A 14,902-nucleotide genomic window follows, 5' to 3' on the forward strand; every position below is an offset into this window, starting at 1 on the left:
GGTGATGCTGCTGCATCAGCCCGAGGTTTCATTGTCAGGTTCCAGTCCACAAAGGAGATGGCACTGCTTTTGGTCTAGTTGCCAGAAATCTGTGTTGAGGCAGAGACACGGGCGGCCCTTTCTTGGCAGGCAGGCAGGCAGGCAGGCAGGCAGGCGTGGGAGCAGAATGCTGAGCGTGCAGAGCCGTGGCCTGCTGTGTTTTGTTCCCATTTGTGCTGGATCTCAGGAGCCTTTTGACATGTTGCCAGAATCCTAGCATGGATGTGTGTCTGCTGTATTTTCTGTTGCACGGTAGCCAGCAGTGAGCACCCGGTGACTGGTTTGCCTTTGAGTTTTCTCTAGGCCCCAACAACAATAGCCCTCAGACCTCCACCGTTCGAACTCCAACCCAGACCAACGGTTCAAATGTTCCATTCAAGCCTCGAGGGAGAGAGTTTTCCTTTGGTAAATACATCTTTTGTTTTTCTTGATTTCAGCATTTCAAATAAAAAGATTTAATGTGCCACATCAGCAGGACAGTGTTTTTCTTGGATGCGCCAGTGTGTGTTAGATATTAACATGCAGGAAGAACCAGGCTGCCTTCCTATGGGACACAGGCAAGTGTGTACCCCAGGGGTGCCTGAGGATTGTAAGTTGGGTTCCTGCATGGACCCAGAGCTGGCACGTAGTAGACACTGTGACAGGCCAGGAGAGGACCTTTGTTCTTCATTTCGGCATGGTTCAGAGTGTTGGTAACCCAATCTAACCGTTTACTTTAGTTGTATAAGGATTGGCGGGGTAGGTAAGACAGCGTGTTTACAAACCTGTGTGTTTCTTACATAGAGACTTAGATCATGTATTCATACATGATGTGAACGGAGCAAAGCTGTCTGCGGAACACAGATGCAGTAGTGTGCAAGGGAGGGAAGAACGCATGTGCTCTATAAAATGTCCTCTGTCACACAGTGACACAGTGAATGAAGGAACAGCACGCTGTGTGCTCTCCTGTGCTTTGTAAAGATGCACAATAAAGAGATGAGGTGAACCAGGGAGCCGGCGCTCCTTTAGTCCCAGCACATGGGGAGCAGGTGAAATGGTGCCGGCACACTCCTTTAGTCCCAGCAGGTAGAGTGACGCCCTGACTCAAAAAAGGAAACTCAATCAGTGAAAGGATAAGGCAGAAATCTCCGTCCTCCCTCGGGAAACCCTGCTCACTGGGGCTGCTGTTCTCTCCTCACAGAGGCCTGGAACGCCAAGATCACAGACCTGAAGCAGAAGGTGGAAAACCTGTTCAATGAAAAATGCGGTAGGTTTGTTCGGAAACCCTGATATGAAGTAGTTCTCTAGTAGAACTGGTGTGAATTTGACTTTTAAATGTCTTTGGACCAGCCTCTCATTTCTACTCATTTTACTGAGTATCAAGAATTCCAAAAGCATTTTCCAAAATAAAATGAATGTGATTTTTCAAATAAATAAGGGTCTGTAGTTGCTGCCAAATGCTGCAAACGACTTGTCTAAGTCGCTGTACGGAACGAGTATTACAGTTACAGTTGTGTGTTGCAGGGGAAGCCCTTGGCCTTAAGCAGGCTGTGAAAGTGCCGTTTGCGCTGTTCGAGTCCTTCCCGGAAGACTTCTATGTAGAAGGCCTACCCGAGGGGGTGCCTTTCCGAAGACCCTCCACATTTGGCATTCCGAGGCTGGAGAAGATACTCCGGAACAAGGCCAAGATAAAGTTCATCATTAAAAAGTGAGGACCTAGTTCGAGGCCAGCCTGGTCTACAAGAGCTAGTTCCAGGACAGGAACCAAAAAGCTACAGAGAAACCCTGTCTCGAAAAATAAAAAAAAAAAAAAAAAAAAAAAAAAAAGTGAGGACCTGAGGTGGAGAAGATGCCCGGGGACTGGCCTCACAGTGTGCTATCCTGAATTGAAACTGCTCTTCAAGAGACTAAGTCATTATAGGGATGGAGAGACAGTGGTCAAGAGTGCTTGCTACACAGCTTTGGGGACCTGAATCCAGGTGCCAGCTCCCTCATAACAAGCAAGGAGGAGCACGTGACCTTAGTGCTGGGTGTTGGGCAGAGGCAGGAGGATCTTTGGGGCTGCTGCCTGGGCTGGGAATGTGAGCTGCAGGTTCTAAAGAGATCCTGTCTGAAAGAAACGAGAGTGATAGAGGACGCCTGGGCCCTCCTGGCCTCTGTGCTCACACAGGCTTGTGCACCAGCACACGTGTGTACTTACAACAGGCCCGCCCACTTGTTCTTCATGCACGTACCTAGGCTGCGGGCATGGGCGTTTCTCACTTCTGCTCTTGGGTTGCATACTGATCCTCAGGACATGCTCTCCCTTAGATGGCAGCGGCACTGGCATGTCCAGAGAGTCCAGCAGCAGTAGAGGCTGGTGTAGTTGACTCTTCTTGGGCCCAGGTTGCTTCCAAGTGCCGCGTGTGGTTGGCAGAGCTGCCAGCTACATGCTGCATCATCTTCCCTGGGTGTCTTGTTCCGGTTAAACCAGCCTATTCCTTTTTTCTCTTGCTTGTAGACCTGAGATGTTCGAGACGGCCATCAAAGAGAGCACCTCTTCCAAAAGCCCTCCGAGTGAGTGTCCTATGAGAAGAGTGTGACTTTTGGGCAGTCGTTAGTTCTAGAGCAGTGAACACTGCACAGTGTTGCTCCGCAGAAAGTCGGGCCTGTCAGAAAGTCTGCCATCTTTAGTGCCTTCCTGGAATAAAACCAGCATGCAAGTACCAGCCCTTCTGGGCCAGGCTGTGGCCAGCTCATGGCTGACTGTGGGCATGCAACTTTGGGTTATTAAAGAAAATTCTGACTATGTGTGTTTTGTCTAACCCCTAATCTTTAGTTTTCACTTTCAGGGAAGATAAACTCATCACCCAATGTTAATACTACTGCATCAGGTGTGGAAGACCTTAACATCATTCAGGTGACAATTCCAGGTATGATTTCTGCCTGCCTCATGCACTCTGTCAGACTCCAGAACCTGTTTCCGGGCTGGTTCCTATCCCCAGTGGCAGCCCATGTAGCGCAGCTTCTCTGTCAGCCTGGCTGCACAGCACCGGACCTAAATTCAGTCCTGCTCACGACTCCGTGTCTCTACAGTTTTCAGAAAGTCTCTCTGGAGGCTGGGGAGACGGACGGCTCAGTGGGTAAGAGCCCTGGCTGCTCCCGAGGGCTCTAGTTTGACTTCCAGCACCTGCACGGTGGCTCACAGCCAGTTATAACTACACTCCCATAGACCTGACACACTTTACTGGCCGACGTGGGCATTGGACACACACTTGGTACACAGGCATATATACAGGCAAAACTCCCATACGTATAAAGAAATCTTTTTTTTTTTAAATATTTATTTATTACGTATACAATATTCTGTCTGTGTGTATGTCTGCAGTCCAGAAGAAGGCACCAGACCCCATTACAGATGGTTGTGAGCCACCATGTGGTTGCTGGGAATTGAACTCAGGACCTTTGGAAGAGCAGGCAATGCTCTTAACCTCTGAGCCATCTCTCCAGCCCCTAAAGAAATCTTTTAAAAAATAAAATCTTTTTTAGCCAGGCAGTACTGGCGCACACCTTAATACTTAATCTCTGAGTTCAAAGACAGTTAGAGCTACACAGAGTTAATGAACAATCTGTGTGAGCAGCAGGATTGTTGATTCAACAGGAATGAAGTTGTCTCCTCTTAAGCTGGTGTTAGAACGCTGTGTTTTCCTTTTGTAATTTTATTTTTTTGCCTTGGTGATGTCATAATGTGGAAACTCCCCACCCTTTTTCCTTTTTTTTTTAAATTTATGACAGAGTCTCATATAGTTCTGTCTGGCCTAGAACTCACAGAGATCCACCTGCCTCTGCTTCCTGAATGCTGAGGTTAAAGGTGTGCATCACCACGCCTGGCTTAAAAACCCTTGCTAGAAAACATAAGTTGAATGCCAGTGTACTCATGGCTTTCCCCTTGTCCTTCAGATGACGACAATGAACGACTGTCCAAAGTTGAAAAGGCCAGGCAGCTTCGTGAGCAGGTCAATGACCTCTTCAGTCGGAAGTTTGGTAAGTTTGTAACAATGGAGGAAGCAGTGTTTCCATGAAAGCCTGTGAATAGATTTCCTTCATGTAGTTGTTCAGCAAGTGTTCTGTTCAGGAGTTCTGTGCTGAGAAACCTTAGATGTTAGGTGCTGTTCTTGATGGCCAGGGTCCAAAATCTAATCGGGTTGCTGCTGGACTTTGTGTGTGATTGCTTTGAAGAGGACACTCACGGTCACACTGGTCCCTGTGCTGTTTGTCTTGCTGCAGGTGAAGCTATTGGGATGGGCTTCCCTGTGAAGGTTCCCTACAGGAAAATCACCATCAACCCCGGCTGCGTGGTGGTGGACGGCATGCCCCCCGGGGTGTCCTTCAAGGCCCCCAGTTACCTGGAGATCAGCTCCATGAGGAGGATCCTGGACTCTGCTGAGTTTATCAAGTTCACAGTCATTAGGTGAGAACGCCCTGCTTAGTCAGAACGCTTCTGGAGGCCACCAGGCTGTCTGTCCTTCCTCAGAGTGCTGTTGTGTGCATTTGGAAGATGAGATGACAGACAAGCCTTTAGTTAGTGCAGGCTTTCTCTGCCGGAGCTACCTTCCACTGTCTCGTCAGCGCTGGAATCACCAGCGTTCTGCTGCGCCATACACGCTCGGCTCCTGTTGGCTCTCTTGGTGACTGGTCTGCAGCTCAGTGTCACTCAGGCCAGCCTCAGACCCTCAGATTCTCTGCCTGAAAGTTCCAGGAGTACCGGTTTGGGCCACCAAGCCTGGCTCTGCCAGCTTCTTGGGATAGGACCCTGCAATGCAGCCTGGGCTGAATTTGACCTTTTCTTATTTATAGATATACATCACTGTGTCTTCCATTAGACTAACTTTATTCTACAGTGTTTTGTTTTGTGACAGAATCTCAGTGTATGTCCCTGACTTGGAACTTTTTGTGTAGACCAGGCTGACCTCAAACTCAGAGGTCCGCCTGCCTCTGCCTCCCAAGGGCTGGGACTAAAGTTGTGTGTCAACTTGCTCAACAGTTCTCCATTTCCTAAGGTGAGAAGTGGGCAGCCATGGCCTGTTTGTCTTTTCAAATTGGCTCACATCCACCTGTTGCCATTTTCTGACTGCCTTCTCGTGGTGCTTAATGAAACCCCAGAGTATCACAGAGCCTAGAAAACCTGAGCTGTCTGTTACCGCAGGAAAAGCTGGTGTCTCAGAGCGTGTGGTTGAGACCTTCCTGGCAGTCTGACGGTAGACCTGCCTGCCATTCACTCGTCTCTCCAGCTACCCGGACGGAGGGGTTTTTCTCTTTCCACTGTAGTGGAATATTCTGGGGCTTTTGCGTGGGACAGCATCTCCCCATGTACCTCCACTGACTTCGAACCCGCTGTGTAGACCAGGATGACCGTCAACACTCAGATCTGCTTGTTTCTGCCTCCTGTGCGCTGGGAAGAAAGGCCTGTGCCACCATGCCTGTCCTATGCAGCACTTGCTAGTAGTGACCTGCGTGTACGTCCACGTGTGCTCTAGATGACTAGTCAGACAACACATAGAACATAGCCCACAGTGTAACTAGTGTGAATAACTGATGTGTAAATTGTATGTGATACATATCAATACAACTGGGTCATTGTTAGCAGATGTAATGTAACTTCATAGGCATCTTAGTATGTCTCTTTCATAGGGTTATAAAGTAGGGCATAAGTGGCATGAATTAACAAAGTAAGCAAATGCCGGGCGGTGGTGGCGCACGCCTTTAATCCCAGCACTCGGGAGGCAGAGGCAGGCGGATCTCTGTGAGTTCGAGACCAGCCTGGTCTACAGAGCTAGTTCCAGGACAGGCTCCAAAACCACAGAGAAACCCTGTCTCGAAAAAACCAAAAAAAAAAAAAAAAAAAAAAAAACAAAGTAAGCAAATGTTCTTATGAAATAAACATTATACAATATGTTTTGCTCTTTAGACCATTTCCAGGACTTGTGATTAATAACCGTGAGTATTTCTTGAATTTTTGTTTTGTTTGTTTGGTTTCTTGGGATCTGAGAGTCTGGGGGGACGGTTGCAGTGTTACCTGCAAAATAATGCATTGTATCAGCCCTCCCTTAGGACGCCCCCTCCATGTGAAATTAGTTGGGTTGCTTGACTCCCCTCATCCTCACGTAGTCAGAACATTGTAACTCGGGGGAGGTGGGTGGAGAGCATGTTTAAAGGGCTCATTGTGAGCAGGACTTGGCCCGCTCCTGCTGGGCTAACACAGCTCATTTCGCAGTCACAGTGCTAAAGTTCAGCAGGGCTGCAGGCCCCAAAAGTGCTGGGCATGGAGGAAACCCTGAAATTCCAGGGCTGGGGAGGCAGAAGCAGGGGGATCAGCTAGAGTTCAACACTGTCTCTGGCTATAGAGAGTTCAAGACCAGTCTGGGCCACGTGAGACCCTTTCTCCAAACAGAAAGGGGAAGGACTGGTGATAGCCCAGCTAGCAGGACCCACATAAAGGTGGAGAGAGAAAACCACTTCCGTAGACTCATCCTCTGCCCTTCATGTTATGGCGTACATGCTCACACAAACTTCATACACACACAATTTTAAAAGTCCATGATAATTTTTTGTTCTTGAGTCTCCCTTGCAAATTTTAGTTCATCTGTCTTTTTTTAAAGACAGGACTCATATACTCATATATCACCCTGGCTGACCTGGAACTCAGCATATGGAACAGGCTGGCCTCAAACCCAAAGAGATACCTGCCTCTGCCTCCTGAGTCCTACATTAAAGGTGTATGCCACCGCGGCCACCTCCAGAGGCCGTTTGCACCCCTGTTCATAGGTTCCCATGGTGACGCTTGGCTTTGTTCTTGCCCTCGTACAGGACCCTGTGGTCCAGGCGACCCCTGTGAGATGTGTGATTTGGGTGGCATTTACGAAGACTATTAGTGTTCCCTTTTCTGTCCTTTTCCTTTTTCGTGTGTGGGGTCCCAAGGTGGTCAGGAGACAACTTGCGGCAGTCACTTCTCCCCTGAACTAGGGGTTGAACTCGGGTTGAACTCGGGTTGTCAGGTTTGCAGGCGGCAGTTTCTCCTGCAGAGCCGTCCTGCCTGCTCTGCTCCGCTTGTGCGAGGCGCTGAGTAGGAATAATCAGGAATAGTTCCCACGTGTCAGGAAGTCGTCTGAACTGTGCTATTTCATTGCAGAGCTGGTTGATCAGAATGAACCCGAAGGCCCTGGGATGCAAGGTAAGAGGAGCACACCTACGCACGCTCAAAGACACACTCGGGTTCTTCCTCTCCTGCCATTACTGAAGACCAGTAAACTTATGGAGACTTGAGCTGTGGCTCCTATGTGGTAACTGGGCCACAAGCGTTATAAACCCCCGATCCCAGATCATTCGTGATGTCACAGTGCTCGGGATCAGTGGCCTAAAGTGAAACATCAAAACGAAGAGGCTGCCTGGTGAAGTGGGTACACATGCGTGTGGAGGCTGGGACTGGAGAGACAGCTCATTGGTTAGGAACACTGGCTGCTCTTCCCAAGGACCTGGGTTCAATCCCCAGCACTCACATAGCAGATTACAACTGTCTTAACTCCAGCTCCAGGGCCTCTGAAGGCACCAGATGTGCGCACAACAGGCACACATGCAGACAAAATAACCAAATAATTACAGCAAAAAGTTGACAGGCTATTTCCGTCGCTGGGGTTTTTCTCCTCCTTTCTTTTTTTCTTCCTCTCCTTCTAGACTCTTTAAATAGTTTAAAGCAAGCTTTGAAAATTGCCCAAATGAGACTTGATGTGTTTCTCTTTAGAGTCCGCTGAGGCAAGCCAGTTGGAAGTTCCAGCAACAGAAGGTAAGAGCTGTGCTGCTCCCATCGTAGAGATCTAGAGTGACCTTGGGACCTCAGGACAGCGTGGCTGTGGTGTGTTGTTTTTTAATGTCTGTGGGTGTTTTGCTTGCTTACATTTTTTTGGGGACCATGCACATGCAGTACCTAAGGAAGCCAGAAGAGGGCATCTGACACCCCACACCAGAATTAGATGTTATGAACCTCCCTGAAGCTGCTGAGAATCGAACTCAGGTCCCCAAGTGCTCTTTACTGCCGAACCATCTGTCTAGTCCCAAGTTATTCTGCATGTTCTGTGGAGACTCCAGGCAGGCTCCCTCTTTTTTTCCCATGTGACTCTGGCTAAATTCTAGATCCCTATAGTCAAGTCAGGGCATGACCAAAAGTACACGCAAATCAGGTGGTGAGCTGCCTGTGGCTCGGCAGATGAACACTTGGTAAGCTTGTGCCAGGCCCTAGGTTCCTTATAGAACAAACTAGAGGATTGCAGGCAAGTCTCGGCGAGCCAATGTGGCTAGCGGTACAGGCAGCCAGGTCTCGGTGGGCCGGTGTGGCTCCCGGTACAGGCAGGCGGCTTTGCTTCAGTAGTGCAGCTCCTGTTGCCCCTCTCCCTTAGAAATTAAAGACACGGATGGGAGCTCACAGATCAAGCAGGAGCCAGACCCCACGTGGTAGACCGCGTCTCCAGGGTAAGATCATCTCCCCACTGCCCTTGGTCCACACCTACCTGCAGAAGCAGCCATTGCTTCTGTGAAGGCCACCCTCGGGGAACACATGCCCTCTGGGGGCTGCAGGCCGACGTTTTTCTCACTCAGACGTAGAAGCACGGGCATGAGGGCACAGGCATAGGCAGGTGTAGCTCTCCCAGGTTCCAGGCAGCCAGGGTACATGTTGTGGCCGTGTCTTGGGATAGAGGGCTGGGCGGTAATGTAGGTTTACTCCTCCTTAGGAGGAGCATGTTTTGAATCTGGATGCCAAGTTTCCTACTTGCTGGGCTGACCTCTAGGCCAGTGACAAGCCCAGCCCCATTGTCACTGACTCAGCCACTAATGGGGGTTATCTGTAACCCACACGTGAGGAGACCGCCTTCTGTTACCCAGCCCCCACCTGCTTTCTGCCGTGTTCCCAGCTTAGGCTAGCAGATCACAAGCCGTCTTTCATACCTGCGTTTGTTCCGGTTCTTTTATCAGCGGCTGCAGGGTGTGTGGCAAGAGGTTTGTCTTGCTGCTGCCTTCCAGCTAACCCATTGCCTGCCTGTTTTTCTCTCCAGCTCAGCTTCCAGCGTGAGTGGTGGAGAAGAGCTTTCGGACGCGCGCCCTGCCAGCTCTGTAATATACTGTATAACAGAAATACCTTCTATACAAACCTTCTTTTCTACTTCTAGATAGAAATGTCTACTTTCTCAGCAGTCCTGTGAATCGTACTGCGCAGCGTGATGAGGTGCGCGTGCCTGGCTGGCTTGGGAATGCACTAGAAGGATTTCACAGCGGTGCTGGAGAGAGACAGGGAATGGCAGGGACGACTTTTAGATTTTTTTTTTTTTTTTTTTTTAAATGCGTTGGGCAGAGCCTTGGGCTGCGGTGCGTATTCCAGTCAGTGGAGATGTTCCTCCTGGGCATCTTGGCTTCCGCAGCGAAGAAAACCCCTGTGCTAGGCAGTGCTTTAGTTTTTCTATTGAAAATCATTTCTGTGACCTTGCACTCGGCTCCCCTTCCGGCCTGACTGCTGTCTCTCCGCCTGACTATGGCCTTCGCCTGAGCTCCATCATGGTTCCTCTGTTTTGACATAATTAAAAGCCAGGCCGGCCAGTGAGCAGCCAGTGTCTCCACGTAGAGGATGCTCTTGGAGCCTCTTGCACCCTTACTTTGCGGCAAGTAAATATCTGGGTGTACCCTGAAGAGGCCGGAGGTCAGGTGTGCTTGCTGTAGCAGCTGGATGACTTGGCCTCCCCACCTGGGACCCACAGTGGCCTGGGGGTGCTGTGGGGCGCAGCTCTGAGCCGAGTCAGGCTGGGCTGTGGGGAGAGATGGGCAAGCTCTCTGCACCTCGGTGTTCCCACCCTAAGGCCTGAAAGCGGAGGCTCGCAGACGACGCAGCTGTATAAAGTACCAGCTCTCAGAAGGGAGAGGATGCGAAGGCACAGTTGGCAGTAGCGCCACCACGGTGTTCACAATGGGAAATTATATCACACGGTAGCAGAGATAGGCATTTTTATGTGTTCCTTATATTTTACCTCAAATTGTAGATATAGGGTAATAAATAAAATCCATCCATGCCTTTCACATGCAAATTCATTCTTTCTAAATTGTCTTCATGCGTCACTGGTGGGGGTGTGGGCTGGTGGCAGTAGGAGATGGGAGGGCTGGCTGGGGTGTTCTCCTCCGTCCCTCTCAGATCGAACGTTCCTGGTGCTTTTGAAGAAGTCCCTCTTAGTCCCAGAGCTGTGTCCAGCCCCTATACCCTTGCATCTTACCTGTGTTGAAGAAAGAACTCTGAGGAAAAGCTACGCCACGGGGGATCTTCTGAGCCCTGCAGTTAGAAGCCATCTGCTGCCCAGAGCAGGGGAATAAGCAGAAGATGGTGTCTACTCAGGTGCAGCCACCCAAGAGCGTGAGAAGATGACGGTCATACTGACCCCTGCTCCCAGTGGTACCTTAGTGCTCTTTGTATGCCTCCTCCCCTGGTGGGGTGACTGCAGCAGTATTAGCTCAGTTGTCATGGTAACAAGGTGCCTAGGAGCACCAGCCAGGATCCTTCAGACCCTCTTTGGCCTTTAGTGGGCACAGTGGAGCAGCAAGGAAATAGCGGGAGCGGACTGATGTTTTCAGGGGCACACTCCTTTGGCACCCACCCTCTTCCCATCAGACCCCTCCTCTCAGCCTCTGCCACCTCACCAAGGCTGAGGTCATGCCCTCATCGAGTGGGCCTTTGGAGACATTACCCATGTCATAGCACACAACAAAACTGTCCCTGGACCGGCGTGGCTCGTTTACAAGTAGGTGGCATAACAGCTTTGAATTCTAGGGATCCTGGCTGATGAGCACCATGGTGATCAGGGGCGTGGAGACGGCTGTGGTCTCCAGTTCTAGTGGCTGGGGATGTATGTGCTCGCGTAGATGTGTGAAGCCCGAGTTCTATTCCAGCACTGCATACACCAGGTGTGAGGGCGGGGCCACAGAGCCAGGTCTTTCTCTGCTCCATAGTAAGTTCAAGGCCGGTCTGTGCTAAACTAGATTCGTTTAAATAAAAAGCTTAGTGGTATATAGAGCCCAGGAGGCTGACACGGGAGGGTTGACCCTCCGGTTGTCCAGCTGCCCTGCTGTCTGGCTGTGTGATCTGACACCTAGTGGGTGGCCCCTCACCTGCCCCACCTACACGTGGTTGCTGTGGTCTGGTTTTGAGGAAGACCAGTGCTGAAAGCTGACACAATGCCGATGTGTAAGGTGTTTGTTTCCTGCCCCAGAGGGAACAGAAACGAGCCTCGTATTTATTAGCTTTGCCTTGTGCACTGTGTCCAGGCAGCTCCCCTAGGGATCCAGCGAGGAGGCCAGAGAGCCACCTCTGGAAGCTTCATTGTCTCCAGCTGGGAGATCTGCTACTGTGCACTGCCCCAATTGTCGTGCTTAATTTCTCCATTCAAAGGACCTGAGAGAGGCCGGTGGATACAGCCAAGCACGGTAGAACAGGCTCGTGATCCCCACACTCGGAGACCAAGGCCCTCTGTGCCTCCAAAAACAAAAACTCAGCAGCTGTTCAAAATGTCAAGTTGAAAGTCAAGTATGATGGTTCCTGCCTGTTGGGAGGCTGTGGCAGAAAAATCAGGAGTTCAAGATCATTTTGTTCTGCATGGTGAGTTCAAGGCTAGTCAGCTGCAGGAGATCCTGTCTCAGAAAGCCAGTAAGATGTCCTGAGCTGAGCCTAGGGGGAGACGCCTGTGATTCCAGCCCTCTTGGAGGCAGGGGCTGCAGGATGGTAGAATCTCTCTCCTTGGTGACTGCTGATGCCTCCCACGGAGTAGTGGCTTCTGTCCTTTGGAGACAGTCTGGGCCCTTGTGTGCCCTGTGAGATGCCCCATTCCTGACCCACATTCTGAGGGGAAAGCAATTGTGTAGCCCTCTCTGCTGTGGGGCTCCCCCTGCAGGTGACTGCCCAGGAGCTCTTGCCTAGGTTGAACATGCACCTGGAGACAGAGTTGGGGAGCAGGCTTAGATCCGGGCCACAGAGCCTCGGCCAACACAACTTGCTCTACAGACCTGGTCATAGCTTCTGTTTGTTTTCTAATGTGTATGGGTGTTGTGCCTATGCTGATGTCTACTCTGTGTGTCTGGTACTCAACAAGGCCAGAAGAGGGCATTTCATCCTGTGTAACTAGAGTATTCTGTAAATTGAACCCAGGCCTTCTGGGAGAACAGTCAGTGCTCCTTAACCATGGGGCTGTCTCTTCAACCCTTTTCACCCACTTTTTCACCTGACTTCCACCTAGAGATAGAGGTTCCAGGCGAGCCAACATGCCTCTACTTTAAGACTCAGGGCTAGGTAGCTAGGGCAGGCCTTTAATCCCAGCACTCTGAGAGGCAGAGGAAAGTGGATCTCTTGAGTTCAAGGCCAGCCTGGTCTACAAAGTGAGTGTTCCTACGACAGCTAGGGCTTTGCACACAGAAAAACCCTGTCTCAATCCCCCTCCTCCCCCAATAACACACTCAAGGCTGTCTAAGTTCAAAGCCGTGGGTTCTGTCCCTACATAAACCAGGCACGGTGAGACCTTACCTTTCAAAATGTGACCATCCTGGAGCATGTGACAAGCACTTATGGTGACCATATGGGAAAAGAACCAATCTTGTCACATGGGGGGACAGGGAAGCAGGATGTCCCAATATACTCCCTTTTACATATAGTTGGGGGTGGCACGTGCTCAGCCGGAGCGCCTGCCCAGCGTGCAAACTCCCATAAACCAGGCAATTCCAGCACTCAGTATATGCAGGGGAATAGCTCAGGCTAGCCTGGGCTCGGTGAAATCCCATCACAAAACCGTCTGTTACATTATATGTAATGTTCACGAAAATGGTGTTCGGGAGTCTTGGCTGGCTTGGCCCAGGGTACACAGTGCAGGTAGAGCCTATAGGTAAATCCATATGCTGTGTGAGGGTGGCAGGTCTTTAATCCCAGCTCTCAGGAGGCAGGGGCAAGAGGATCTCTGAGTTCGAGGCCAGCTGAGTTCGAGGCCAGCCTGGTCTACAAAGAGATCCAGGACAGCCAGGGCTCCACAGAAACCCTGTCTCAATAATAACCACCCCGAGCACTGACTCCGCCACTTGCCCCAGTTCCAGTCAGCTGTGACGTGGCTCGCTAGTGGCCAGCATTTGCCAGGCCTCACCCTTGACCTTCTTTGCAACTCACACTGTCCATGAAGTAGGTCAAGCTGGCTGTTTTATAGATGAGGAAAACTGGCACATGAAGCTGGGAGTAACATTGCCAAGGGGCATTCCAGAAGCGGAGTCTGTGCTCCAAGGAGTCCTGTGCGTCGAGATGGAGGCATAGTGCCCACAGCCCAGGGCTATTGGAACCTTGAATATGGAACCCTTGGAGGGGCCTGGGGAGAAGGGAGTCTCCAGCGTCAGAGCTGAGGGGTGTCCTGCGCCGGACTCTGCAGCTACCGGACATTCTTCTGTGGCCTCACACTCCTCCTGCGTGTTGCTGAGAAAGGAGTCTCCCAGTAGGTAAAGAGCTAGAAAACTGCCTCTTGGTGAGCCTGTGTATACCCTCACGGCCTTATCCCCAGAGCCAGAGGCCCGACCCCGAAACCCTGGGAAAACGGGAGGTTCACTGGTCACTTAAGAAGCAGCAGGAAGGCCGGGTGGTGGTGGCGCACGCCTTTAATCCCAGCACTTGGGAGGCAGAGGCAGGCGGATCTCTGTGAGTTCGAGACCAGCCTGGTCTACAGAGCTAGTTCCAGGACAGGCTCCAAAACCACAGAGAAACCCTGTCTTGAAAAACCAAAAAAAAAAAAAAAGAAGAAGAAGCAGCAGGAAGCTGGGTGCTGGTGACACACACCTTTTATCCCAGCACTTGAGAGACAGAGGCAGGCGGATCTCTGAGTTGGAGGTCAGCCAGTTCTACAGAGTGAGTTTCAGGACATCTAGGGCAGCACAGAGAAACCCGGTCTCAATCAATGAGGGAGGGAGGGAGGGAGGGAGGGAGGGAGGGAGAGAGGGAGAGAGGGAGAGAGGGAGAGAGGGAGGGAGAGAGGCTAAACATGCCAAGAACTAATGGTGAAGGCAGGTTTGTTTCAATCTGGGGAAGCCCCACGTTCCTTCTTCTGATGGAAGGTCCATGAGGTCACCTCCCTGTCCTCCTCCCCAACAGCAAGCAACTTGTCAGATCTTCTCTGCCTAGACTTGGGGATTTCCTGGTTAAGGAAATAGCCAGCCTGGCCTCTGGTCTAGTGGGAGGCCAAGTGGCTGAGGGCAGCGGAGCCTGACGGGAGACGGCCAAAGTGCTCTGCCCGCTGACTCCCTGGGATCATGTGCCCAGTCATTCATTTGTTCAGTCCTTCATTCATACCACTCCAAGGCCAGTGATTAAAGAATGTGGGTCTGAGGGACTGGAGAGATTCAGGCTCAGATTCATCAATTAAGAGAGCTTGCTGTTTCCCAGAGATCCTGAGTTCAGTTTCCAGCACCCACCTGTAGTTCTAGGTCCAGGGAACCTTACACCCTTTTCTGGCCTGGCCTCCATGGGTACTAGAACACTAGTGTCATACATTCATGTAAATATACACATAAGTAAGAATAAATCCTTAGGGGTTTGTGTGTGTGTGTGTGTGGCCACTCCTTTAATCCTAGCACTCGGAGCAGAGGCAGGCAGATCTCTGAGTTCAAGGCTGGCCTGGTCTACAGAGCGAGTTCTAGGACAGTCAGGGCTGCAATTACACAGAGAAAGCCTGTCTCGAAAAATAAATGAATGTTAATTATATTTCTTTTTAATTTATTTTTTTATTTTTATTTTTCGAGACAGGGTTTCTCCGTAGCTTTTGGTTCCTGTCCTGGCACTAGCTCTTGTTGACCAGGCTGG

General features: G+C 50.7%; 1 protein-coding gene across 11 annotated transcripts in view; it reads left to right on the forward strand.

The window, feature by feature from the left end:
* The window catches only part of Gtf2i (general transcription factor IIi), an 88,272-nt gene extending 78,159 nt beyond the window's left edge, over positions 1 to 10,113 (forward strand). For all 11 annotated transcript variants that reach the window (XM_057765289.1, XM_057765292.1, XM_057765290.1 and 8 more), the window contains 12 exons: positions 343 to 444; positions 1,220 to 1,285; positions 1,543 to 1,726; positions 2,519 to 2,574; positions 2,850 to 2,930; positions 3,958 to 4,041; positions 4,285 to 4,468; positions 5,966 to 5,994; positions 7,187 to 7,228; positions 7,796 to 7,837; positions 8,448 to 8,520; positions 9,102 to 10,113. In XM_057765289.1, the coding sequence (XP_057621272.1) occupies positions 343 to 444; positions 1,220 to 1,285; positions 1,543 to 1,726; positions 2,519 to 2,574; positions 2,850 to 2,930; positions 3,958 to 4,041; positions 4,285 to 4,468; positions 5,966 to 5,994; positions 7,187 to 7,228; positions 7,796 to 7,837; positions 8,448 to 8,506 (929 nt within the window). In that variant the 3' untranslated portion in view covers positions 8,507 to 8,520; positions 9,102 to 10,113. The remainder of the gene's footprint in view (positions 1 to 342; positions 445 to 1,219; positions 1,286 to 1,542; positions 1,727 to 2,518; positions 2,575 to 2,849; positions 2,931 to 3,957; positions 4,042 to 4,284; positions 4,469 to 5,965; positions 5,995 to 7,186; positions 7,229 to 7,795; positions 7,838 to 8,447; positions 8,521 to 9,101) is intronic.
* Positions 10,114 to 14,902: the final 4,789 nt, after the last annotated feature.

This window comes from Chionomys nivalis, chromosome 3 (assembly GCF_950005125.1).
Source record: "Chionomys nivalis chromosome 3, mChiNiv1.1, whole genome shotgun sequence".
In the NCBI taxonomy this organism is placed as follows: domain Eukaryota; kingdom Metazoa; phylum Chordata; class Mammalia; order Rodentia; family Cricetidae; genus Chionomys; species Chionomys nivalis.